We start from the raw sequence: 26,878 nt of genomic DNA, 5'->3' as shown, positions 1-26,878 counted from the left end.
CCAGACCCAGGATCGAACCCGGGCCGCCGCGGTAGGAAGCCAGCAACTATTCGCTCGAGCTATGGTGTGGCCAAACAGGTAAAACTAAAGTTCTTTTAATTTCAATCTTAGTGTGATTTCACCTCCTTCAAATTAAATATGGATAAATTACCTACCAGCCCTCAGAACTGTTTTAGTTCAAAACCCGCTGTTAATAAGGATTATACTGGGAGTGGGATCCAGAGACTTGTGTAGAAGTCTCTTTAAGAAATTAGATATTTTACCATTGTCATGTGAATATATATTTCTTTTTTTATGCTGTTTGCGACAGATAATCAAAATAATTTCTGTTCAGGTTTAGAGGTTCATGGCCTGAACACTAGAAGCAAAAATCAAATTTATATTCCAATTTCAAATCTTTCTGTTTTCCAGAAGGGCACTATGTTTTACTGGTATTAGGTTACGAACAGATTGCCAAAGACAATTCAAAGTCTTAGAAAGGACAGAATCAGTTTTAAAAACAATTCATTTTCATATCTCATGAATAACTCATTTTATACAGTTGATGAATTTTTGGAGCATACAGTAAATTAGTTACAGTATTTGTTTAGCTTTGTATTGTCTTTCTGCTTTGTTTGTTTGTCTGTATTATGCTTGTGACCAGTTCCATGTCTGTTGTATTTTGGACTTGTGAAATGTGAAATATATGTATGTAAGGCCGTGCCATAGCTCAAGCAGTTAGTCGCTGGCTTCCCACCGCAGCAGCCCGGGTTCGATCCCGGGTCTGGTCAAGTGGGATTTGTGGTGGACAAAGTGGCGCTGGGGCAGGTTTTCTCCCAGTACTTTGGTTTCCCCTGCCAATCTTCATTCCACCAATTGCTCCACAACCACCCTCACCTATCATCTGGGGCTGGTACAATAGGCCAGAAGTGGCCACAGTACAAGGGACTTAGTCCCACCCCACTATCAATAAAAAAAATATATATATGTATGTACTTACCCAGTCATCTATGATTTTCTCAATATCAAAAGGAAAGGGCAACGTTGTCTTGAGAACTTCAAACTCCAGTTCCAAGTATTCCCGCATCAGAGAGAGATGTAACAAGAAAAATTTTGTTTCCTCAGGAGTTGATGTACGCTGTTGTTTAGCCTTGCGTCCATATTTGACCTCCTCTCGCAGCAAGGAGAAGTGAGGTTCATGAGAACAGAGTCCCAACATGATAAGGTCTGCATCCAGCCCATATAGACAGTGACGGGTATTTTGGTCATAGTCAGGCTGTGACTTCATGTATCGTATGTAGTCCATTATCTTATGTTCTCCTTCCCCTGGAGTCTACAACATAAAAACATCTCTATATAATACAAGAATTTAGCACTGTTATCTTTCCACATGTTCAATCAAGTTGAAAAAGAACAAAAGTGATGTTTTACAGACTGTTTCCTCCTCCACAAGGACAAGCCGTGATAAGCAACATGCATCATCATATACACACGCACACGCTTGTCTAAAGCACACATACACATACATAAAACACAGATCAGTTCTCACTGACAATGAAATAGCTAAATGAAGAACAGGAAGATTCAAGTGGTCATCCATCCCACAAATGAGCCAGCACAATATCACTTCTCTTGAGAATTATATGCTGTAGTTGATCTGGCTCAGCATTCCTTACCACTTTGCTTCCATGTTTGAAGTTGGTTGTTTATCAGTGCTTTGTGAATACTACTATATCGGACCAAAATTATATAGTACGGTAACATGCCATGACAAGATAAAATATTTCTCTTTCAGAACCCTCTTTTCCTTCGTCTGACATTTTATGGTGCACGTAGCTTTTGGATCTGTGGATATAAATAGAACATATGTTATTCACTTCTTTACAGTGAAACACTGGAAACCACTGGTGTACCAAGAAAAATATCCTGGTTAGCCAGTAAGCCAGCAGCCAAGTTGCTGGGAGCGAAGAGTTACTTTGTAGTATGCAAGTGTATGAATTGTTTAAGCAAAGTTGAGCTACCTGAATGACTCCAATTGAATGTGATCTCTGCTGAAATATCAGAATAATGATTCTGTTCTTTATCACTGCAGCCAGTCACCATGAAAACTTCCGATTTTATACATAAAATATCTTCCCTATCCATACAAGGGCATGAATTGACTCTGCCAGGGTTATACCAATTACAAAACAAAATGGCAGCTAAACGCTTGACTAAGGCAGCCTACAAACCACTTGCAATAGGAGCCAGAAATGACAATATAATCAGAGTGCCCAACAATCATCATCAAGGCACTTAAGAGCAAATTTATACTTCATCTGTTTGTAATGCTTCCATTTTTTTAAGTTGAACATGATTTTAATAACGTTGTACATTTTTCAGGATGTATGATTATACAGGGGCATGCGGCAGGATAGTTGGTTGAGGCACTGTGCTACAAGCCGGAAGGTCACGGGTTCAAGTCCCGATGAGGTCAATTGACTTCTTCAATTGACCTAATCCTTCCAGCCACACTATGGCCCTGGGGTCGACTCAGCCTCTAACAGAAATGAGTACCAGGAATATTCTTGGGGGTAAAGGGCGGCCAGCACATAGGGCTGACAACCTTGCCGCCATCTATGAGCCGAATGTCTAGAAAATGTGGGAACCTTAACGTCTCACAACCCTAAGGACCTCCACGGCCTGTTACAGGGATACCTTTACTTTTACTTTACTTTTTTATGATTATACAAAATTTCATAACTCTACATTTAATGAACTAGTCTTATGTACAACTCAAGGAGGATGAGGTGGGCAGAGCATGTAGCACGAATGGGGGAGACGAGGAATGCATATAGGACATTGGTGCGAAAGGCAGAAGGAAAGAGACCACTGGGAAGACCAAGGAGTATGTGGGTGGACAATATTAAAATGGATCTTAGAGAGACACAAAGGTATGGATTGGACTGACCTGGCTCAGGATAGGGACCAGTGGAGAGCTCTTGTGAACACGGTAATGAACCTTCGGATTCCATAAAATGCTGGGAAATTCTTCAGTAGCGGCAGAATTGGCAGCTCCTCAAGAATGGCTAAGCTCCATGAGTAAGTAATTAAAGTAAGTAAGTTTTAAGTACAATTAGGACGTTTATTTGGTTCATGTTAATGGCAGGAAATTACAAAGTGCAGTGAGGTACTTGCCAGCGACATAATATTCACTGTGAGTTTCATGTAAACCAACAGTTTTTATTTAACATACATAGACACATGCAGTGTCATGTTAATCTTAACCTCAAGAATACTTTTTAAATGGCACCCTGCCTGTATCTGCACAAGTGCCTGCTGTTGCAGTACCCCATATATTTTTATCTTCTTTGGTGTGTATCAATAAATATCTAAGAATTCTTTGGTCAAAGAAAAACACAGAAGGGCATATGACCTGCCACTTGTCGATGACATGATGAAATACTAGTACAATCCAAGAACAAACTTCAAAATGTCTTAGAGATAATGTTTCACATGAAATAAAGACAGTACTATATTTTCCAGTCTATAATGTGCATTTCATTCTTTCAAACATGTCCCAAAATATGTACTGCACATTATGCTCATAAACATTCATATTTTTCAGGTAATTCAAAGCTACTGTCAATGATGTTCTTTATTTAAATTAATTTTGTTTTGTTTTATGCAATGGCAAAAAAAAAGTTTCTGAAGATGTTTTTTAATTCATTGACTGTTGTTTAATGAAGTGCTTCTGAATGAATGGGATGTGATGATCAAGGCGGGCAGAACATGGTCTCAGAAAAAAGAATTTCTGTTAACAATCGAGATATTAGCAAACATATTTTACTGTAAAAAATACAGTTCTTGGAAAAAAGAGGAATTATGGTTTGGCCATAGTATTTTTATAAAATGACCAGTGGGGCAACAAATGAAAAAGTCTGAGAGCTTAATGTATTTCGAAACCATTCTATAAATTCTTCACACCTGATATGTAAAGCTTTTTCTTCAATTTAACTTTACAAAATTTAGGTGCACATGACATACAAATACAGAAGGGTGAAAAAGAATTTGTAAAAAGGGGACTGAAATGAGTGATAGCTATGGGGGGCTGAACTGATCAATAGTTGCGGAATTCCAGAACAAGGGAACTTATGAAAATAGGGAAATCCCATGAAGAAGTCTGAAAAGACGACAGAAATTCTCACCTCATGTCCTGACAGAATGACTTTCACATTCTGCCACAGAGTGTCTGTGGAGACCTTGTATGTCACAAAATACTTAAGCTGCTCATGCAGTTGAGCCATGAACTCTGTTCCTGGAGTGATGCAGTTTGAGTCAAACCTTGCCTCTGAGGGCAGAGCCTCACCACGTTCACGGGCCTTTTGTTCAAGAATTTCTGCCTCCTTGGCTGATCGGAACCTGAAGTAATAAGTTACTTTAATGGTAAACATTTTTATTTGGTTTCTGTTGCTTATGTGAGATTTGTTAAGTGCTGTTATTTAACTGTCAAAATCCACTTCAGCAATTCAGTAGTATTCAAAATGTCACTTCATTATGCACATGTGAGATGTAGTTGGAAAAATTTTAGAATACAGTGACCAGTTTCTGAATTCATGTTCCATTTGGTCGCTAATCCTAATGTAACTGTCCTAAACTACACAAGACCCCTAAACTGTCAGAGAATTTAGTTTGAAGTTACTGACTCACACAAGAAGTAATCTTATTTACCCAAGGTTGTCACTGTATCCTGAAGTTACATACCTTAATTTTGAACACAGCACTTTGATTAATACAAAATGTACTGAACACAGAGAAAATTTCAGCAGCTAATCCAGAAGGTAGAGACATTAGTCTATCACACTTTTCAATTATTTAAAGATACTATCAATACCTCAACCTTCAAAGTGTGAATGGTTGAATGATTAATGAATAACAAATTTGAAATGATGTGGAAAGAAGCAGTCATGACCTAATTTGAGTATTAACCTGGCATCTGCCTGCAGAGACCATGAAAAACAATGAAAAATGTCTGTCTGGGTAGCCAGTCTTGAGGCCAAGAAATTGAGGCAGGAGTGCTACCCACTCAACTGAGATGCTTGGTTATTCCATCGTAATGCTCACAAAGCTCAAACTGCATACACATCTTCTACTAAGAGATGCTAACTTATGTCTGGGTCAAAGTGACACTATTGACAATGGACTCAAAGGTTCCCAGTCTGAAGCAATAAAAAGTCAGTTATAAAATAAAAAATAAATTAATTACAATCCTTCAAAATAGTCTGAAAATAAACTTAAACCTTACTACCACATTAAAAGGCAATTTCTAAAGTCTTCTAAAATCCTACTGAATGTTACAATCATATTCCATTTAATGCCTTCAAAAAGTCCAAAATTTCTTTACACTTTTTCGAATTTGGTAATAGGAAGATTAGGTTTAACCTAATTAAGTAATGTAAAACTGGATCAGGAACCCCTTTACTTGTAACAGCACTGCATGCCGCTGTATCATACTAGTAAACAACCCAGTTATTTAGCCAAAGATCTGACATTTTCATTGCCAGATGCATACCTCTAAATACAAAACTACTACTTAGTTTTTTAATTATTAATCAGAAAAATACATTATTTTAAGTAAAGAAATAATGAACCCTCAAGTTACTAACAATGTTGCATTATCTATCTCTGTAGTGCACCACTATATACTAAGCTGTTATCACTCACAAATGTTCTTGCAAATCAACCTACAATACCTACAATACTGTGAGCTTCAACTGACCAGACAATGCCATGTCTCTCCTTCCACTTTACCATTACAAAGACAATGAGTTCTTTATGACCCACCTGCGACCTCTTTGTTGGTTCATTTTAGCTCTTGGAGCAACCCCATCAACTGCCATGAAAAACAATTTCTGGGGCCGAATCATTCGAAATAGAACCTGCAGAAAACGAAATGTCAAGATTCAGATTACATCAGTGTGAATTCTGAATTACCTTCAGTGCAAATAATTTGAAAACTTACTTCAATGTAGTGAAAAATATCCTTTAAAATCTTTTCTTCTGTTATTCTGAAATGAGGGTCGAAATCGTTTGGATGTGAACATGTGTGAATAATACCGTTCATATCCAAGTATAAATTGTCAAATTCTGGGACCTGAAACAAGATTGCATAATTAGATAGCAACCGTGATCTTAACCTGAAACAAATTTTACTGCTTCAAACTTCACATTTCGATGGTGACGGTACCTGATACTCCTTAATAACTTCACTTAAACACGGATATCTTTCACTTATCCATCTAAAAAATTTCGGCACTCCCATTGTAATATACAAATGCAATCCTTCCCAATTATAATCTAACGATTACACTGCCTTCTGTCCCGTATCTTCCAACACTGCCAATGTGTGCAAAATACGCTAACAAAGCATATCTGTTCATTTCATAGTGAAATTACACAAGTGACTTATATTACAGGTGTGTCCATATTTTAGGAAAGGAAGACTATTATCTTTCCTGTTGTTGTTTTATTGAGCATTCCGAAAGCCATATTTTCATTATATTTAAGTCCATGATTATACCGAAATCAAAATTGCAACTTGCTGATCCTGCTAGTCCTGCTATCTACGTGCCGTGATTTTACCACTTCACAGAACTGGTGTTTGATTGGTTCAGATCTACAAATGTGTACGTCAAAAGCACACACACACACACACACACACACACAGAACAGCAGCACAGTCGATCAAACTGTGGCGCTTAGAATGTAGTTATAAAGACACATACAGATGGCAGCACATAGCGTTCCTGGATCAGCTACAGCATTTGGAATGCAGAATTGACGTGTTGTTCGTAACTACGGTAGCAAACACATGTTCTCGCCTGTGTGCAAGATACTATTTCTGCGCAATCGCTTCTGCGCAATAAATGGCTGAGTCAGACTAGTAGACATGGGTCTGTGGCAGCAACTGGCATTCCTTCGCTGTCCCGCGAGTGAAATTATTTGTGTGTTGCTGTTGCTTTTGTGTGAGTGTAATTTTTTATACATATTCAGTGGTGTGATGGACGACTGATTTATTTTGCCCTGCGTCCAATCCCTGCTCTTCTAACAGGGTAAGTACCTGCATCATTTCTCACTGAACTGTAATGTTCTTAGAGGTGAATTTCCGTGTCCGAATAATGGCAAGGTATCGGCCCACCTCTTGCTATCTATGACAGCCGCCTTACTGGGGATATAACGGCGGGCTGGAATGAAGGTAGGTGTGATTATCCCCGCCTCCTAATTCTCGAGGTACTGGAGATTTGACCCACAATTTCTGATCAATAATTTGCGATTCTATACAAAGGAGATTCGCGGCAAATCACGGTGTTTTACACGTGGGCATTAAGATTATGGAACCACATACATTAAGAGCAGACAGCTGTACCGATTCATCAACACAATGACTCTGTGTTTCTGGAATACACGTCAGGCAAAGTTTCTAAGAAGAAATGACGGATGGATTGCAACCCCTCGAAGGGGTGAGGCGGTACAAATCCTTTGGATCCCAATGAGACATTTCATACACTTTCCTTGTGTTGTTTAAAAGTTGGTATTTTTTTATTTTAAAAATGTCTGGTGGAATCATAGGTAAAGGCGGATGCCTACTGAAGGTGGTGACGAGGTCTGAGGCTGCATGGCATTTTAACCTCCGGTCAGTTTACTGAAATCTTATGCCTGAAAGATCGAGACGGACGTATGATAATGTTAAGAAGGCTTTCCGGGAAATTTAAGACAAATTTTACGGGAGTTAATTGGCACGAGAGAGGTCCAGTGATGGGTTATTTTGTTAACGACAGGAAACTTCCGGGTTTTTAATATCAGAGAGTTTAGTTACTTTCATTACGTACCTAAAATTATTGCAGTTCTTGTTTCATTGCAAATTAAATAAGATCTCCGAGAAGTAGTTGCCCAAATGTTGAAATTGTATATTTTTACAGGGTCTCACTGTTACATGTTCACGAAATCCTCTTTATAGAAACATGATCCATTATTCACCTGGCTCTTCCCAAATCAATGAATTTTGTATTTCCCACAGATACATTTTAATAGTGGTTTTCCCTGGGGTTAAAGCGGCCGGAGCGAGAAGATGACTACCATCTAGTTCCTATGTTAGGAATACATGTAGGTTTTACGTTTACTCCCTCATACATCTTTATGATATGGTGCCTACACACAGGCAACTTTACTTTACCCCAACAAAAAAAAAGTAAAGCTATCCCTGAAACAGGCCGTAGAGGCCCATAAGGTTGTGAGACATGGAGGCTCTCATATTTTCTAGATATTTGGCTCACAGATGGCGGTGAGGTTGTCAGCCTTACCTGCCGGCCACCCATTACCACAACTTCCACTTTAATTTCTTTTAACCAGATTCTTTAATGCCTTATTGTCCTCCATCCTAGACATCTCTAATGGTCTCAGGGAGTTTCCTTTATAAAATTTTGTAATGTTTCCTACTTCTCTCATGCTTGTGACCGACCGATTGCACCTTTCTTAATTTGACCTTCCTAACAATAATGTACTACTCGGTCTCTGACTTTAAGGGAGGATCATAGACTGAGGGTGTTGAGGAGAATATTTGGACCGAAGAGAGATGAGGTGACAGCAGGTTGGTGAAAACTGCATAATGAGGAGTTTCATAACTTGTACTCTTCTCCAAGTATAATTAGAATGATCAAGTCAAGAAGGATGAGGTGGGCAGGGCATAAAACACTAATGGGGGAGAAGACGAATGCATGTAGGATATTGGTGGGAAAGCCAGAAGGAAAAAGACCACTGGGAAGACCAAGGTGTAGGTGGGTGGACAATATTAAAATGGATGTTAGAGAGATAGGATGGGATGGTATGAATTGGATTGATCTGGCTCAGGATATGGACCAGTGGAGGGTTCTTGCGCACACGGTAGTGAACCTTCGGGTTCTGTAAAGTGCTGGGAAATTCTTGAGTAGCTGCACAATTGGCACTTTCTCAGGAAGGGCTCAGCTCCTTGAGTGAGTAAGTAAGTAAGTAAGTAAGTAAGTAAGTAAGTGAGTAACAACAATATATATATGTATAAAATTATTAACTTATGATACTTCCCTTTACTTTACGATTGCGGAGTTCTGGTATATAACTCCGTGTGTTCTCGTATATAATTATAAACGTTTAGATTGAGCTTGCAGCAGGTGCATCCGAAACTAGACTAATGCCGCCACATTCCACGAAACAGTAATCTTCATAGTTACCGCCGTAAGAACTTAAAAAATCTTTAAGTGATTTCAGTTCCGTTTCATCTTTCGTGGACCCAAAAGTTTTCAATTTATTCTCAGGTAACTTCAGGGAGCTGACTTCTTTTTTTATGAACTGATAATTACTGAGACAGTCAAGAAATTCTCCACCTTTAATAGAACTAGAAGCGTCTTTGTCATATTTACAAAATTTCGCTACTGAATCATATTCTGAGCCAGTTTAATCCAGTCCACACCATGCTCGAATAACAGCTACAGCTCATTCGAAAGTTAGGAATACAGAGTGTAGCAGGAGGAAAGTTCAATATCCTGGGAGGTCATAGTATGAATCATTCTAAATAAAAAGTGTGTATGTACTCGTACATGGGTCCTATTCCGAGCGGTTTCCGAGATAGAGCTATTTCAATGTACAGTTCCAAAATTGTTAAGAAAGAGCTATTACGTACTGTTTCTAATATCGGTATTTCTTGTTCAAGTGACAAAGTTGGTTCCGGTCTAGAGAACCGAAATTAACGGCCGTGGGGATTCGTTGCGCTGACCACGCGACACCCTCTGTCCTCTAAAGTTGGCACTAACTTCGCCGACAAGCGGAGGTCGCTCGGTCGGTATAGTTCGCTTGCGGACTTAAGCCACCGATTTTGTTTTTAGTTTTTTGTTTGTGACAGAGTTGGTACAGTTTACCTAGTGTAATACATTTTGGAAAATACTACCGCCTACATCAATGCACTTTGTAGTTCGTGTGAGGACTTGGCGTGTTGCTCGTCTGTACAGTGAAACCTTTCGGAGTAGGACACATGTACATTCACACTTTTCTGCTTAGAATAACCGGTACTGTGACCTCCCAGAATATTGACCATTCCTCCCGATACACCTGTATAATTTGTACAATAATTGATAGTAAGCTAAGGTAAAGGTAACAGGCCGTGAAGGCCCAATAGGGTTGTGAGACTTTGAGGGTCCCAAATTATCTAGACAATCGTCTCACAGATGGCGGTAAGGTTGTCAGCCTTACACGCCGGCCGCCCTTTACCCCCAGAAAGATTCCTGGTACTCATTTCTGTTAGAGGCTGAGTCGACCCCAGGGCCATAGTGCGGCTGGAAGGATTAGGTCAATTGAAAAAAAAAAATTCACTTCATTGGGACTTGAATCCGCCACCTTCCGGCTTGTAGCATAGTGCCTCAACCAACTACGCTACCGCGTGACACTCTTAATGATGAATGATTTGAGGGGGACGCATTGTCAAACTTTGTTCATGTAAGAAATTCTGTTCTTGTCCTCCCATTTACGCAAAACGGTTGGCATTTCTTGAGACAGTCTGAGAGTGAACTATGGAAGGTGAATTATCTTGTTATCAGAAGAACATATTATGATAAGAGATTTCGGGGAAGGAAGGAGAGATTAAGGACTGCATTACGTAAACCTAAACGTCCCCTAAAACCGCGTTAAACTGATTTATATGTAATTTGGTATTCGCGGAAGGAGTCTGCAAGAACAAGATAAATCAAATATTGATTCGAATCAGTGTAGTATACATCTTGCTTTACATGAAACTCAGATCCATCTTCATCGTTTTTTTTTCCTAAAAACTCATTGTAAAAAAACATGCATAATAAAAGGTACGTCACATAAAGATATATAACTTTAATTCAGATATTTCTTGAAGTGTGATTGATTTTGTGACAGCAGATTTTTATAGTGGCAGAAAGTAAAGATGAAGTTTTCCCGGCGCAAACCATGAAGACATATGGGGGTGGAGGTATAGCTCCACCTTTCTTGAATTCGGTACTAGATGAAGGTTAGTGGTCGACTTTACGTCCCGTCCACTTTAACCCCAGGAAAAGACCCCCCCCCTCCTCCTGTACGTATTGGATATGAGGTTGGGTGGGCCACAGAGTCGGCCTGGACAGTGTGTAGAAGAGAAAATTCTTTTTCCCCTACAGAAATGAGCACCAAGAAGATTCCTGGTGGGATGTGACGCTGGGTAGTCTGGTAGAAAGTAACCAAGCAGTTAGTCGCTGGCTTCCAACCGCGGCGGCCCGGGTTCGATTCCGGGTCTGGTCAAGTGGGATTTGTGGTGGACAAAGTGGCGCTGGGGCGGGTTTTCTCCGAGTACTTCGGTTTCCTCTGCCAATCTTCATTCCACCAAATTCTCCATCATCATAATCACCCGGGGCAGGCTACAATAGGCCAATCAGTGGCCGTCGTGCCGAGTGGACCCAGTTGGACTCCACCCCCAACTAAACGAATTAAAAAAAAACTTCTAGGAGTGACATGCTTTTAGGTTCTTTTGAAACATGCAAATATCTACCAGATGGCACAACAACACGACCAATAATATAGTAATTTCTTGGAGCCTTATTACTTCGTTTTATAATGCCTTGGGTGTGAAACACCTTCTTGCAGTTTCACACCTTTGCAAAGAAACAGATAATAAACTCGTTACTGTTTGAAAAATGACTAGTTCCGTGCAGAATCCGTAAAGCCTATTTGCCACATGACATAGATTTCTGGTCGTACAAAATTTATTATTGTTTATGTATTTTTTTGTGTGTGAGAAATTATTATATATCTTCACATACAGATTCTGTTGACAATATAATTGTGCGATATTTCCTCAAAATTTTGCACACCCAAGTTTATAATTATTGACTTGGAAACGATATTTCACGTAGACTGTATAGGTATGTTTGTGGTCTATTACCATACGAATTTTCCCTTACCCAGCTCCAAAAAGAAACCGTGGCCTATAGTCCGCAAGCGAACTATACCGACCGAGCGACCACCGTTTGTCAGTGAAGTTAGTGCCAACTTTTGCGAATAGAGGGTGTCGCGTGGTGGGGATGTGGGATTCGAACCTACGATACCGGCTTCCGAGCGAGTGAAGACAGTGCATGCCGTAGACCACTCGGCTGCCGTGACCTGCAATGTATAAGAATAATATATAAGAATTCAGTTCGTACCTCGCAGGAAACATTCGAACCCACGATCCCGGCTTCCGAGCGAGCGAAGACAGTGCATGCCTTAGACCGCTCGGCTACCGTGACCGGCTGTGTATAAGAATAATATATAAGAATTCAGTTCGTACCTCACAGGAAACAGATCCGAACCCACGACCCCGGCTTTCATGGGCGACAAATTCTCAACCATCGGAGCAAATATAAAATTTTCAAGAATAACTTTGCTTCATAAAGTTCGTTTCAGTTCTGTGTTGGTGTACGCGTTAATGTCCCCGTTGCCAAACTTGTCTCTTATAATTGAATTTAGTAAAAAAAATAAAGTAGGAATTCAGAGATTTCGGGAGACATGAGGGAGGAGGTAGCCCCTTCAAATATGACCCTGACCGATAAGGACAAAAACAAACACTAAGGTGATATGATCTCTTCACTGAGGAAATCCACTGTGTGAACGAAATTTTTGCTGATGGTGTTACTTCTTATCGGTTTCGTGGGAAGCATTGTTAGTTTCTTCATCCCTTACCTAATTTACATGTAATTACATATTTACGTCACTCTTCATATGGTATAACATCTATGAACTACTGGTACTAAATTACTTGGACACTTATCCCCCCTACATAATTACATATAATTGCAGTGATATGTTTCATGTCCTTATGGGTTTAAAAAGTTTGCCCTGTGCTTAATTAATTAAACACCACTCTATAAAGACGTATGGAGAAATGGAGGTATAGCTCCACCGTTCTTGACCCCTGTACTATATGGGGGTGAGTGGTCAGCTTCATATCCCGGCCGCTTTAACTCCGTGGGGAAAGAGCCCCCCCCCCGTACCCATTGAATAGAGGATTGAGTGGGCCTCAGAGCTGGTCTGGGCACTGTCAAGAGAAAAATCTTGCCTCTTCCGGGAATCGAATTCCTGCCATCCAACCCGTAGCCCATCGTCATACCGACTCTTTACCTTATGGATTACTTACTTACTTACTTACCTACTTACTTACTTACTTACTTACTTACTCATGGAGCTGAGCCCTTCTGGAGGAGCCGCTGATTCTGCAGCTACTCAAGAATTTCCCAGCATTTTATGGAACCCGAAGGTTCATTACTCTGTTCACAAGAGCCCTCCACTGGTCCCTATCCTGAGCCAGATCTGTCCAATCCATACTATCCCATCCTGTTCCTTATGGATTAGGAAACTTATTTTCTGTAGCGACTTAAAATCGTGTTTCCAGTGTCTCTTTGAACTTCCTGTTGCCCTTTATCCCATAGATTAATAATTCCCTGCCATGATTGGCTACCTATATTTGCCAGTTCTATGTACATGATCTTTCAGTCTCTTTACATATGTAGTACCTCTTCAGTCATCTTTTTTGTATATTTAGTTCCTATCTGATCGTGTATATCCGACTAAAGGGTCTTAGGATTTCATTTCTACCACCACTTCTCTTATTTTGACTCTTATTGTGAGACGATTTATACAACCTCCATCTTGAATATTTGTCCGCTGTTTTTGGAAACCCCGGGAGTTGAGTAAGGAGTCCTCAGATGAAGATCCACCGCACGTGAGACTCGCTCCATTTCGCAAACAAGAGAGAAATGAAAACACTTTCATTGTTACGTGATACAGTCACACTTCCTCCGTTATGTTTCGTTTTCGTTCTGTTTTAGCTTCGAGGTTAATGCCTTCTCATGATACAGACATCTTGAAGTGTCCTAGAAACCCACGAGGAACATCGCATGCTCCTCGTCGGCGCAGAGGCTAGTGGCGGGCGGCATACACTGCTGATCCATGTCATCTGCTATACACGTGGGAAGCGCGTTATCTGCTGAACCAGAGACTAACGAAAGTAGTCGAACAACTAATTAAGAAATCGTGTTCATATTTCATTCTTTTTCATTTCTATCACCTGCACTACATTAACATCCTTGTCTGCTGAACCAGATGATAATCAAGAACATCTACACAATAATTGTGTGTTTGTATGACGTTTCTTTGTGTATTTCTTTCGTTTCCGTGGCCTATAGTACATGAACTCAAACGCTAGTAACCAAATAACGAATCTACACAACAATTGAAAGTTCTTCTGTCGTCTTCTAAACATATTTTTCTTTTGTTTCCATGCCATACACTACGATTTAAACGCCAGTAACCAAATAACTAATATCTACACAACAATTAAAAGTTCGTCTGTCTTCTTAACATATTTTTCTTTTGTTTTCATGCCCTACACTACGATTCAAACGCCAGTAACCAAATAACTAATATCTACACAACAATTAAAAGTTCGTCTGTCTTCTTAACATATTTTTCTTTTGTTTTCATGGCCTACCCCACATGTATTCAAACGTCAGTATATTGTATGTATGTGTCTGCATTTGACAGGCGGATAACAAAGACATCCGTACAATAATGAAATGCGTTCATATTTCAATCTTTTCTTCTCATGGCGCACACTATATTTGCGAAACATTTTCCAGGACGTGTAAAATAGCCGGTGACCCGCTGTTTTTGTAACCGTTCCCAAGACCTCAAGATGAAGCTCTGATCGTCACGTCTAATGGGAGCCCCGCTGGGTGAACGGCCCTGTGGGGGTATGCTTATCATTCGGTAGCCATGCAAGGCAGTGATAACGACAGCCTTGGCTCTGTGTGTGTGTGTGTATGTGAACTGTGAAAGAAGCTACAGCCGAAAAGGCGCCTTTATTCAAACAGAATAAAATATCTTCAAACTTGGCTTAACTGTTTACTGGAAACTTACCTGATTTGGCGAGAGTGGGTTATATTTTTTATCTCATATAAAACAAACAATCTAGTTCCCATAGTAACTGAATCAGGGATGCAAGCAGTGAACATCCAGGGTTGCACAAATTACAGTATGTAACCGGTGCGTAACAACCCTGCTTCTTTTTCGTCCCGAATTTAAATCTTGGCCCAAAGATCGGCTTCTTGGTCGGTTTTCCTCAGTCCGTCCAAGAAAATGATGGGACAGTCTCTTCTTCTTCTATTCCTGTTGCTCCCACTTGGAGCACAGGGCATCAGGGAAATGTCTCGTTTCACTTCAGTTTCTTAATCTAAGACAGCTGGTGGGACTCCACGGGCGGGGGATCAGCCCATCGCAAGATTGTATCCAGCTGCAGGACTCATGAGCATGGTAGTGAACCTTCGAATTTAATGAAAGGTGAGGACGTTCTGTGCTAGCTGAGCGACAGTTACGTTCTTAAGAAGGATCTTCTCAGCGTGGTTAGTAACACTCCAGTGATACGGAAATCGATAAACTACTTTAAAATAATTTAGCTAGACTTTTTGTATCGCTTACTGAAAGTAGACCAAAGGCGGCATATTCCGTCGATGAAAATATTTTTGAAATTATATTTTGAATTTATTTGAATTTATAAACACCTCCAACAGCAAAGAATTATACGACTGTAAAATATGTAACGCAAATATTGTTATTTTTATAATAGCACTATGATAAGGCATTACGGTACTGAACTGACTTTACGAACACTTGACACTACTATAAACGTTCTGCCGCTTTTTTCAGTTTCTTAGTCGGTAGGACTCCTCGGACGGGCGATCAGCCCATCGCAAGGCCGCTACTTGCAAGCAGGACAGCGCAAACAGAATAAACGCACACAGACATGCATGCCTCAAATGGGATTCGAACGAACGATCCCAGTGTTTGAGCGAGCGAAGACAGTTCAGACCATGCGGCCACTGTGATCAGCTCAAGTAAGACTGCTCCATGGAATTAATAAGGTTCTAGTGATAAAAAGATTCAGGTGATTTAAAATCGACATAATATTTCCTTTACCACTTACTGGGTCAACAAGGAAAGTAGACCAAAAGCGACATCTTTCCTTGTTCGAAAAATTTACAGAAGATAAGAACTTATGAACACACTAGCAATTGATGGCATTGAGGTATTAAATTCGCTTAGTGTCCAACTGGGTCCACTCGGCACGGCGGCCACTGATTGGCCTATTGCAGCCTGCCCTGGGTGATTATGATGATGGAGAATTTTGTGGAATGAAGATTGGCAGGGGAAACCGAAGTACTCGGAGAAAACCCGCCCCAGCGTCACTTTGTCCACTACAAATCCCACTTGACCAGACCCGGGATCGAACCCGGGCGCCGCGGTGCGAAGTCAGCGACTAACCGCTTGAGCTATGGCGCGGCCCTGGCATTGAAGTAAGGTACAAGCCATTTCCTTAGAACTGGCCTCGAGGTTGCTCATGAGGAGAGAGTGACACGAAGTAGCTGGACATTGTGTGAGGCAGAGTGAGGCACTGTAACGCAGAGGCTTGACTAATTCATTACTATCCTCATCTGTCCATGGACCCGACGGCGCATTCTGTTGAGAGCGACCAAGTGTGAGAACACGGACGGCAGTAAGATACGGAAGTTTAAAAACCTGACCAGTTAAACAGTGGTGGGCTCTTGTGATCTAAACTAAAACTAAACTCCGTGGCCTGTAGTCCGCAAGCGAACTATACCGACCGAGCGACCGCCGCTTGTCGGCAAAGTTAGTGCCAACTTTTACGGATAAAAGATGTCGCGTGGTCGGCGCAACGGATCCCCACGGCAGTTAATCTCGGTTTTCTAGACCGGAGCCGCTGTGTGAGTTATACTGTCAAACTCTAAAATACGTTAAAATTGTATATGTTTAAATATTAATCAGTAAAAGGGTTTCATGTTTTGTATCTTCTGATTAATGCTTTTTTCCTGTTGCATGTAAAATGTCAGCAAGTATAGCAAAGGAAAAATATTTTAATATTTACCGTGCGATGATATCTGATATTAATAATTAATAATATGGAGTATGTACAAGTATTATGTTTCTGGACATTGTCCATCGTCCTGTCTTTATCTAAAATCAACGTCCTGTTTATTTTTTTAATAAACAAGACGGTGTTTTTAGATAACGACAGGACGATGGACAGTGTCCAGAAACATAATAGAAAGCACGATTTGGCCCTAAAGATGAAGGCGATTTGTTCTTCCGAAACGTCGATGGACTCATAATAGAAAGCACGGTTTGGCCCTAAAGATGAAGGCGATTTGTTCTTCCGAAACGTCGATGGACTCATAATAGAAAGCACGGTTTGGCCCTAAAGATGAAGGCGATTTGTTCTTCCGAAACGTCGATGGACTCATAATAGAAAGCACGGTTTGGCCCTAAAGATGAAGGCGATTTGTTCTTCCGAAACGTCGATGGACTCTCAACGGACTACACGGTGTTATATCACAGAAGATGGAACTCTTAATAACATAGAAGTTTCGTACTTTGGTGTCCCGTAGGGTGTGTGTGTGTGTTGGACTGAAGGTTGTTGAGGTGATGTGGGGTGCCCATTTGTGTAATGTTAGCTGTATTGATTGGCGCGTGCGTGGTGTTATGTGTTGTCAGTATTTCTAAAAGTGTGTTTATTTAGTCTCCTTTTTGTTCTTTTATCAAATTATTTTTTTAGTAAATAACCGTAGAAGTTTTCTTTAATATTCATGATTTTTTCCCTCTTGTGAACTATTTATTACAGGTTCCACCAACATAATTCCTGTATAAATTGAATAAATATATACTTTTTTTTCGTAAGTATTGGCCAGAGTACGGAAAAAAAATAGCAAAAAATGTAGACTGGATGTAAAATGATTGACCTTATGATAGCCATAAATGGTCGAAACATGTTGTGAAGAAAAAGTATGAATTTATTACATTGATACAGGAATTGTGTTGACGAAACATGTAATAAATTATAAAGGAATTTCTGCCACCGATCAAGAACAGTACGTAAGATGCCACTGAATAAGTTTTATACAGTGTTCATTAAGTGAGTTCAGTAAACTTTTCTGAATAGAGCTATTCATTAATGTTTCGAGATGGGCATGACCACGGAGAAACAAGACTGAACCCGTAGATATCGCAATGAGATCGTCAGTTGTTAAGCTATTAGTTGTTTCTTTTGCCGTAACAATCAGCAGCATGAGGTCCATTTCTTCGTAGTACTGTTGCGTGTTCGTTTCCTCAAGGTAAAGCGAGGAAACGAGTTTTATCTTTGCCTGAAACTTGTAGAATATCCGGATTACTGTCTTCTAGAATTGACACTGAGTAACTTGGTACATAGATATCGGTGTTTCGGAGGAACCTGCCGCCTACGTCTTCTGTCATGAGGATGACAGAAACGTTACATTATTACACACATATCTTGGTCCCTATCCTGAAGCACTTGAATTCAGCCCACATCCGAAGACTGGATTTCTCTACGATCTCTGTCAATTTACTTTGTTATCCTGCTATATATGCCTAGGTCTCCAAAGTTGCTTATTTCCATGAGGTTTCGAAAAAATGGCGTGTCATGTGAAATATCTTGACTGAGTTCTATCTTTTTCTTTTTGGTGGAGTTCCCTCCAGTGAAATGCTGGCATGATACATTTGTATAGCTTTGTCTTACATAATATTTTCTTAGGGAGATCGAATCTAGTGCATTCTTTTAGTATTCTTAAGTATATCATCTGATTACTGTCTTCGGTTTATATTTCTTGCTTTAACTCTCCAAGTGCACTGTTTGCTCGCTAATCACATTGACTTCCGGTCCAACAATAACGGAAGAATAACGGCATTGTTGATAGGACAGTTTTGTCAGTAATGAATGAAGATCCAAGCTGGGATAATGGCAAGGATATCTGGATTACGTCTGTTTCGGAAACTCATATACGTATCTTGGCTTCAAGAACAGCAACAGATGTCGTCCCTGAATGTGGACTTCACGAATACGAACGGTGGTGTGGACAGAATTGTAAGTAGTTTACATAACAGCAGATTGACGGTCTGTTTTGTGTGTCCGCTTATTAACTTCGGTCTCCTCTGGTCCGTTTCAGGTTAACGGTGTGGCGGTTTTTGTCCAATGAAACCTACTAAGACAGTTGTTAGAACGCCTTGGATGGAGGCCGGGAGGTAACCATGTATTACATAGATACCGGGTTCTAATCTGGCCGGGCTCTCGGATGTCTAAGGCTGGGGTCACACGAGCGCACGAAGTACGTCCGTTGCTGAGGACACCACACAGTTGCAAAATGCGGTGCGTAGTTTTTTGTCAGCAATGGAGCCAGAATAAAGTGTAGCATTCGTCTCTCTTGTGTATTTCTACAACGGACGTCACGACGTTCGTTACAACGGACGCATTTTGTGCGCTCGTGTGGCCCCAGCCTTAGCCCCCCTCTGAACAGAACATATAATGCATATACTGGTTACATGCCCGCGCCATAGCTCAAGCGGTTAGTCGCTGGCTTCCCACCGCTGCGGCCCGAGTTCGATCCCGGGTCTGGTGAAGTGGGATTTGTGGTGGACAAAGTGGCGCTGGGGCGGGTTTTCTCCGAGTACTTCGGCTTCCCCTGCCAATGTTCATTCCACCAAATTCTCCATCACCCGGGGCAGGTGACCGCCGTGCCAAGTGGACCCAATTGGACTCCACCCCCCACTAAGCGAAAAGAAAATACTGGTTACATACTGTTTATTCCTGGAATAGCTATCCTTGATCGTACTATTTTGAATCTGTTGTCTTAAGTGTTAATGATCCTTAAAGTGGTGTTAATCTAAGAGATATTTCAATGAACTGCAGTGCGTGTTGTGCATACAGGGTGATCAAAACATGTTAACACTTATAAGGGGATTGATTTTTGAACATCTCATTCTTGTTAAGCGAACACTGCTTTGTACAGTCCGTGCTGTAGCTGAGTGATACACCTCCAGTCAGGCTACACCCATTTTCCTTTCGTCCAAAATCATTTCTAAGCCCAATTTTTCGTTCAGGATTGAAGTCAATATTTAGAAAACTCCCTGTGAGAATTAACTGTTTTTAAATCACCTCATATCGCATTAGTTAGTAAAGTACTCGTTGAAGGTCCGAAAACGAAATTGTGTAATTCCCATTTTCCACAGATGGTCCTCTCTTTGATCCACTTTTACATATTACGGTCCTTGAAGGGCACTTAGAAATCATGATTTCACTTCATATGCACGCTGTGAAGCAGGTGAAAGGTACCTAAGTATTGTACTCATCGGACATTTACTGTGATGTAGAAGTGATTTTTTTTCCCCCTGCTTGTAGTTACTGTCGGACATAAGGTTTTCTTATTGGCCACCAAATTTGCAGAGAAACGTTGTACCGATGTTCCTCAGCTCTGAACAGGCAAACACAGTTACAGGAACCAGCACAGAACAGAAAACAAACCCAAGAAATCGAAACTTGGTTTTCCTGGCCACGAAAAGACTTCACTGTCTTCCTGACATAACCAGAACTGCTGCAACTATACCGTGAAGACTTGGTATGGTTTCGCGCGTAATGAAGACTCCATGTCATTTAGGGTGACAGCTGAGTGAACCATATGGTGCATGGAGCAGAGTTTGCGGGGCAGCCTATACAAGTCACGGCGCCACAACAGTGTGTTTGAGTCGCTGATAAATTACAGACAATAGTGGCACAAGTAGCGGGCGGGACAGCGGCCCGTAAAGCGGTACACTCGGAGTAACATCCGGACATCTTCCGACGGCAACACTGTATCTGGCTTCAGCACTTACGTGCTTAACTAAGTGTTATTGGGAGAGATGAAATCGGGGGAGGAAGAGCGTCACAACCCCCTTTTCTCCAATCGATGACCTTCGAACTGCGGGAACTGGAGTTCAATTCCCGGCAGGAGCAAGAAGGGTTTCTCTTCTCTACAGCTTCCACACCGCCTCTTGGGTCTTGTCCGGTGGATAGCGGGGGTACGGCAGCGGGAGGCATGGAATTAATCATTCACCCGAGGTTAGGAATGCGTAGAGCCATACCTCCATTCCTTGATACGTATTAATAGAGTAGTGCTTTATTAAGCACGGGGATAACCTTTCGTTTACCTGTAGGTCATTTAACCCCCTACATCATGATGGGATTATATGTGTTTCGTATACTTCTCACAGGAAACAGCAGTAACCGGTTAGTGTTTGTAATGGAGATGAGCTTGCTTTCTGTGACACAGTTATTGAGTTAATAAACGTTAATTATATGAACTTAGCCGCTCACGGTAGCCGAGCGGTCTGAGGCATATATTGTCTTCGCTCGCTCGAAAGCTGGGATCATGGGTTTGAATCCAACATAAGGCATGGATGTTTGCTATGTGTATGTGTTTATTCTGTGTTTACGTAGAGGCCTTGCGACGAGCTAATCATCCGTCCAAGGGCTCCTACCGACTGTAAAAATGATCATGAAACTGATAGATTAGCCCTATGCTCCAAAGTGGGAGCAAGAAGAGGAAAAACATTATATGAACTTTAGGCGTCGAAGAGTTAACGACGCCGTTTAGGTGGTGGAGGTTACGCAGCGTCGGTAGGGTACTCATGCCAGTAGACATACCCATGACGAATTACGTTTTCTGTGACGTGTGTTCTGAATTGCGCTGACTGTACTGATGATGCATGCAGCACAGCATCCTAGCAGGGCGGGGGCGGGGACCATGTACTTCCGGTGTAGGGAGGCCGTCGTCGCCGCTCATCTGTTAGTTGATGTGAGGTCGCGCGCGCGCGCGTTAGTGTGTACATGTGGACAGGACGGCACTCCATTTTGCTCCCAGGCTAATGCTGTTGGTGCATCAGAAGGTACGGAACATTTACGAAATACTCGTCGACTATTCTATTAATTTAAGACAGCGGTTTTCTGAGATGTGCTATTGTGTAGTCACATCCCAGAAGACTGCGGGCTTTAACCTCAAAAACCTGAAGAGAGGCGGAAGATATTGTGGGGTTAGAAGTGAGAGACGTATTTTGGGAGGGAGAAAACCTTGTGCTGTTCTGAAATGTCCCAGAAGTGCCGTCTCGCTCTTCTGGTAGAGGAACATCAGAGAGTGGGTGAAGCTTTAGGAAGTGAAGAAAGTAAAGGTCATTGTTGTGAGCAGAGGAAAGAAGTTGAGCAGGGCCTTTACTGCATATGAACAACATTTTTATGTTAACGTTGTCAAAATTCCGAGATAGTAAAGCCCCTGTCCAACCAATGACGTGAACAGTATTGACTCATTCAGTTCGTACCTCAAAGGGAACGCACCCCGTCACCGTTTTGAATCGTTAACGCTGTTTAAGGAAACACTCGCCGTCTGTTGTGAGAATCATGTTACGAAACATAAGTATACTCTTGTCAGTAAGATGCAGAGTTCTTTGTGTTATAGCAGTGGTAAAAGAAATCCGCAAGCGAAGAGACCGTGAGAACCGGTACAAGCAGACTTGTTCTTATTTTTCCTTCTACCCTGAAGATAGAGGCGATATGTTCCTCCGTAACGTCGGTTAACACCACATCTACACGGTGCCACATCCCAGAAGACTGCTTTCTTCATAGTCACCGCCGTGAAAACCTCAAATCTTACATACTATTCTTGTTTGAACTGGTAGGAGCACCACAGAACTGAATTCTGAGCCGCTTCTGGGCTGTTTTTTGAACCGACTTAGAGAGGTTTTAAATGCTTCCGTTTATAAAATTTGTCCTCTTGAAGTCCGTATTTCGTAACAACTTTGCTGTGTAAAATAACACCGGACACAAAGTGGTCGCCCCTACATAGAAACCCGAGATGGAGCCGTTGACAGAGGAGTTAAGTATACTACAGGATTCAGTAACGAGCTGTTAAATGACTTGATCATTACTTTACTGCGCATATCAATTGCAGCAACAAGTAGAATGTTGACTGTTAGTGCTGTCACCCCAGTGGCGTTTTAAGCCCACCAGCGAGGCTTCATGCAGAAATCCAGAGAACCAAACCTATCGTGGTCTTTCTTTAAAAATTTGCGCTTGTGCATCTATTCAATAAATTGCTTGATTGTTATTCACCCCAAAGATTTGTCGCCTTGGTCACAGGAGCTTGCGCTACTGCTCCCTATCCTGAGCCAGATGAATCTAATCCATACCCCTTTCTCTTTAAGCTCCATCTAGTTATCCCCTGTCTGTATGTAACTAAGGGAGGGTTCAAGTTCACCCATGTACAATGCCGTAAAACAACAGGTAAAATCATAGAGCTGTCAGCAAAATTGTATTTTAATTTTTCTAATGAAAAGGTAAAACTATCCCAGTAGCAGGCTTTGGAGGCCCATAGGGTTCTGAGACGTCAAGGCCCACACATTTTCTAGGCAGTCGGCTCACAGATGGCGGTGAGGTTGTCAGCCTTACGCACCGGCCGCCCTGTACCTCCAGGAAGATTCCTGGTACTCATTTCTGTTAGAGGCTGAGTCGACACCAGGGCAATTGTGCGGCTGAAAAAATCTAATGACCTCATCGGAAATCGAACCCGCGACCTTCCGGCTTGTAGAATGCCTCAACCAAGTACGCTACCACGTGGCCCCCAGTTTCTGTAATAACTCAATATAAACCTCAACGGGATACAAACGTTATATAATTTTATGTGTATTAGTCTTTACGTGTGTTCTGTGACGTAAGAACTGAGTTTCTATATATCAGTAGTTACTTCGTGCTTCATTGGGTTAAGTACTGCCATGACGCGCACGTGATGGCAATGATCTGGCAATTCTACCGCCTCCACACGCCCTCCGGCAAAGCTGTCCACGTAATATTTGATTTCGGAGTATGGGATCTTTGGATGATCGCATCAAAATTCTGATGAGCTGGTTGCCAAGTTTTGGCTCTGACGTGGAAATCCCGTTGCGTAAGGACGGTCAGGAAGACTTTGGGGATGGTCCAAGTGCGAAGTGTCCGCTTTGGGTCCGAACTATAGACCTGTGAAGAAATATGATTGTTCGCTCACGTAAACATATAACCTTCGCGGGAGCGAGAACTGCACAGTGCGCAGGCGTAGCGGTAGCGTAGTTGGTTGAGGCAATATGATACAAGCCGGAAGTTCTCGGGTTCAATTCTCGATGAGGTCAATGAATTTTTCAGTTGATCTAATCCTTCCAGCCGCACTATGGCCCTGGGGTCGACTAGGCCTCTTAACAGAAATGAGTACCAGGACTTTTCCTGGGTGTAAATGGCGGCCGGCGCGTAAGGCTGACAACCTCACCGACATATGTGAGACGATGTGTAGAAAATGTGGGAGCCTCGACGTCTCACAACCCTATGAGCCTCCACGGCCTGTTACAGGGATAGTTTTATATTTTTTATCCTTTATTCGGTGTATGTGCTGCTCTTTTCAATTCATTTTCTGTATTTTCCACGATCACGTGGTCATCCTCGAATAGGATTGTATTTGGAATTAGCCCTTTACGAAAATCTTTTGTTTAGTATTGGTGATAAAGGGCATCCTTATCGAACTCCTTTTATCACCGATGCTGTTTAATATATATACGGAAGACCGTAATCTTGAATGGCACCATGAAGGCTTATGGGAAGAGTGGAGCTTAGCTTCATGCGTTCTTAGTCTCAACACTAGATCGAGGCAAGTGTCAGTTTCACGCCCCGGTTGTTTTACCAGAAGGGAAAGAGCCCTGTGTACCATTGTAATGGGAGGCAAGGTGGGCCCCATAGCTGGTGTTGTCGCTATGGAAAAAAAATCTCTTCTCCTTGCCTTGAATCTTACCCTAAGTTACTATACTGACTGAGCTATCCTGGCGCCATCTCCTCCACAACTGCGTTTACTAAATGTAGAGATCTGCGATGATGTGTCATACTTGCGTTTGGGTCGATCCCGACCTCCTCAGCGTTTTTTCTAGGTAGCGCGAGTGACTGTCGACTTATTTATACCCTACAGTCTTCGCTCAGATGCTGGAAGATTCTAAAAGATGCTTCACTCTGGTTAAAGACGACCGAACGTCTCGCTCGAGTGATTAGCCCGTCCTGCTTCTTTTCTATCCTAACGGAAGTTTTCATGAATTTTCTTGTTTCCTTCACTCATATGCGGGGATATTAGACGACGGCTTCCTTCCATATCCCTACCAATTAATTATACATAATCATCAAATGAAGTCCCTGTGCTCAACGAATTAAGCACTATGCCATGAAAGCGTATCGGGCAGTGGATGTAGAGATCCTCATTTTATTTAACTCGGCACTAGCTTGAGGTGAGTGGACAGCTTCACGCCTCGGCCGCTTTAACCTGGAGAAAGAGCCCCCAGTACCCATTGGATAGGACCCCAGAGCCGGTCTGGGCGATGTGGAGGAGAGAAAATTCTTGACCCTACCGGGACTCGAACTCCGACCCCTCAGTCGTCAGCCAGTAGTTAGTCGCTACACCGATTGCGCTATCCCGGCTCCTACATATATACGTATATATATCGTCCATTCGGACGTAGCAGAAATTTATTGTCACTTAACGACCATCAGAAGATAAGACTCTGAAGTTTTCCATGCTACATTCGACAAGTGTCATTGATATATATATATATATCGATCACTTTCGTTCTGAACAGTTTGTGCATTTGGCACCATAAGTGAAAATATAGTCAGTTTTATTTGGCTAGTAAAAGGTAAAGCTGTCCCTTTGCAAACTAATTAAACACTACGCCATGAGAGCGTATGGGCAGTGGATGTAGAGATCCAAATTTTCTTGACCTCGGCACTAGCTTGAGGTGAGTGGACAGCTTCACGCCTCGGCCGCTTTGCCTCCGGGAAAAGTGCCCCCGGTGCCCATTGTATAGGAGGTTGTGTCTACCCCATAGCCGGTCTGAACAACTTGGAGAGGAGAACATTCTTGACTCTACCGGGACTGGAACGCCAACCCGCCGGTCGTCCATCCCGTAACCAGTCACTATATCGACTGCGCTATCTCGCTGTCTTTCTTTGGTTAGTACGAGACAATTTGCTACTGTTGAGTTATTGTTAAGCTGTCACAGACTGACAAAAAAGTGACGTTTGTTATAAATTAATTTCAACACGACAAGGGTTTAAAATACACAAATATTAAAATGTTTTCACCTCGTAGGTTTCAAAACTTTGTATTTGAAAAATAATAAGAATGTGGTCTGTTGGGGTCTGTGGCTTATTGTATGGCAGTTAGTATCAATGTTTCCAAGGAACCTGTTACCTCACCCTTCTGTATGTAGACAGCATGTCTCTCCGAGATTCCTTCAACCCCAATAGAGGGGAAGTGACCCCTCCTCTCGTCGAAGAGGAGTCCCCATTTCGAAACACGTAAAAGTCTTGGAAAGACAGAAATATGGTCGTGGGCCCCGACGGGACCGGAAACCAATATTGATTGTACTGGCGAGGGCCAGCAGTACTTTTCCCCACCGACCCATGCATGCCTGTTCGAAACGTTTGTACCTGTCATATAGCAGACAATTCTGCGTCACATCTAAAAAAGCCAAAATTGTAATACCCCACCCACACAGGAACCTGAAATCTCACATATAAAGAGTTTTGAGGACGAGGTCTTTGTGTCATTCTTGCGCTGACGCTGTAACCACGTGCGGTTCTGTTATTAATAAACACACCGCGTGTGTGAGGAACAATTGACTGCCGGATGCTACCGGCAGTGTCAGTGGGCAACAGACGCGTCGGTCGACATCGTGCCCAGAGAGATGCCATCAGCTTCCCTTCCGTCGGGAACCCACACTTTCGTTCGAGAACATGACAGCGTGCCGTCAGTACAGGAAAAGAGTACAACCAGCCGGCTGTGGCTCATTCGGAGTAATGCTGATAAAGTTAAAGTTGTCCCTGTGCTTAATTAAGCACCACGCCGTGAGAGTATAAGCGAGAGTGGAGTCATACCTGCGCGCATTATTAACCTCGGCGATAGGT

General features: G+C 41.9%; 2 protein-coding genes across 4 annotated transcripts in view; one reads left to right on the top strand and one right to left on the bottom strand.

Moving 5' to 3' along the window:
- Positions 1-6,591, bottom strand: part of LOC111865115 (5'-3' exoribonuclease 1) — a 51,480-nt gene extending 44,889 nt beyond the window's left edge. Inside the window, exons 1-5 of the mRNA XM_023852850.2 lie at positions 6,206-6,591; positions 5,981-6,112; positions 5,803-5,897; positions 4,167-4,380; positions 980-1,312 (exon numbers count right to left, since the gene is read on the bottom strand). Coding sequence (XP_023708618.1) covers positions 980-1,312; positions 4,167-4,380; positions 5,803-5,897; positions 5,981-6,112; positions 6,206-6,280 — 849 coding nt within the window. The 5' untranslated portion in view covers positions 6,281-6,591. The remainder of the gene's footprint in view (positions 1-979; positions 1,313-4,166; positions 4,381-5,802; positions 5,898-5,980; positions 6,113-6,205) is intronic.
- A 271-nt stretch (positions 6,592-6,862) lies between these two features.
- Positions 6,863-26,878, top strand: part of LOC111865121 (ras-associated and pleckstrin homology domains-containing protein 1) — a 107,649-nt gene continuing 87,633 nt past the window's right edge. Inside the window, exons 1-2 of one of the 3 annotated variants that reach the window (XM_023852868.2) lie at positions 6,863-7,070; positions 19,053-19,128. In XM_023852868.2, the coding sequence (XP_023708636.1) occupies positions 19,079-19,128 (50 nt within the window). In that variant the 5' untranslated portion in view covers positions 6,863-7,070; positions 19,053-19,078. Of the gene's footprint in view, positions 7,071-19,052; positions 19,129-21,720; positions 21,805-26,878 lie in introns of those variants that run through there. The other 2 variants (XM_023852871.2, XM_023852872.2) reach the window with 2 other exon arrangements.

Source organism: Cryptotermes secundus, unplaced genomic scaffold (assembly GCF_002891405.2).
Source record: "Cryptotermes secundus unplaced genomic scaffold, Csec_1.0 scaffold2, whole genome shotgun sequence".
Classification (NCBI taxonomy): Eukaryota; Metazoa; Arthropoda; class Insecta; order Blattodea; family Kalotermitidae; genus Cryptotermes; species Cryptotermes secundus.
Note: the sequence above shows the minus strand (reverse complement) of the source record. Positions and strands in the feature narration are given on the sequence as shown.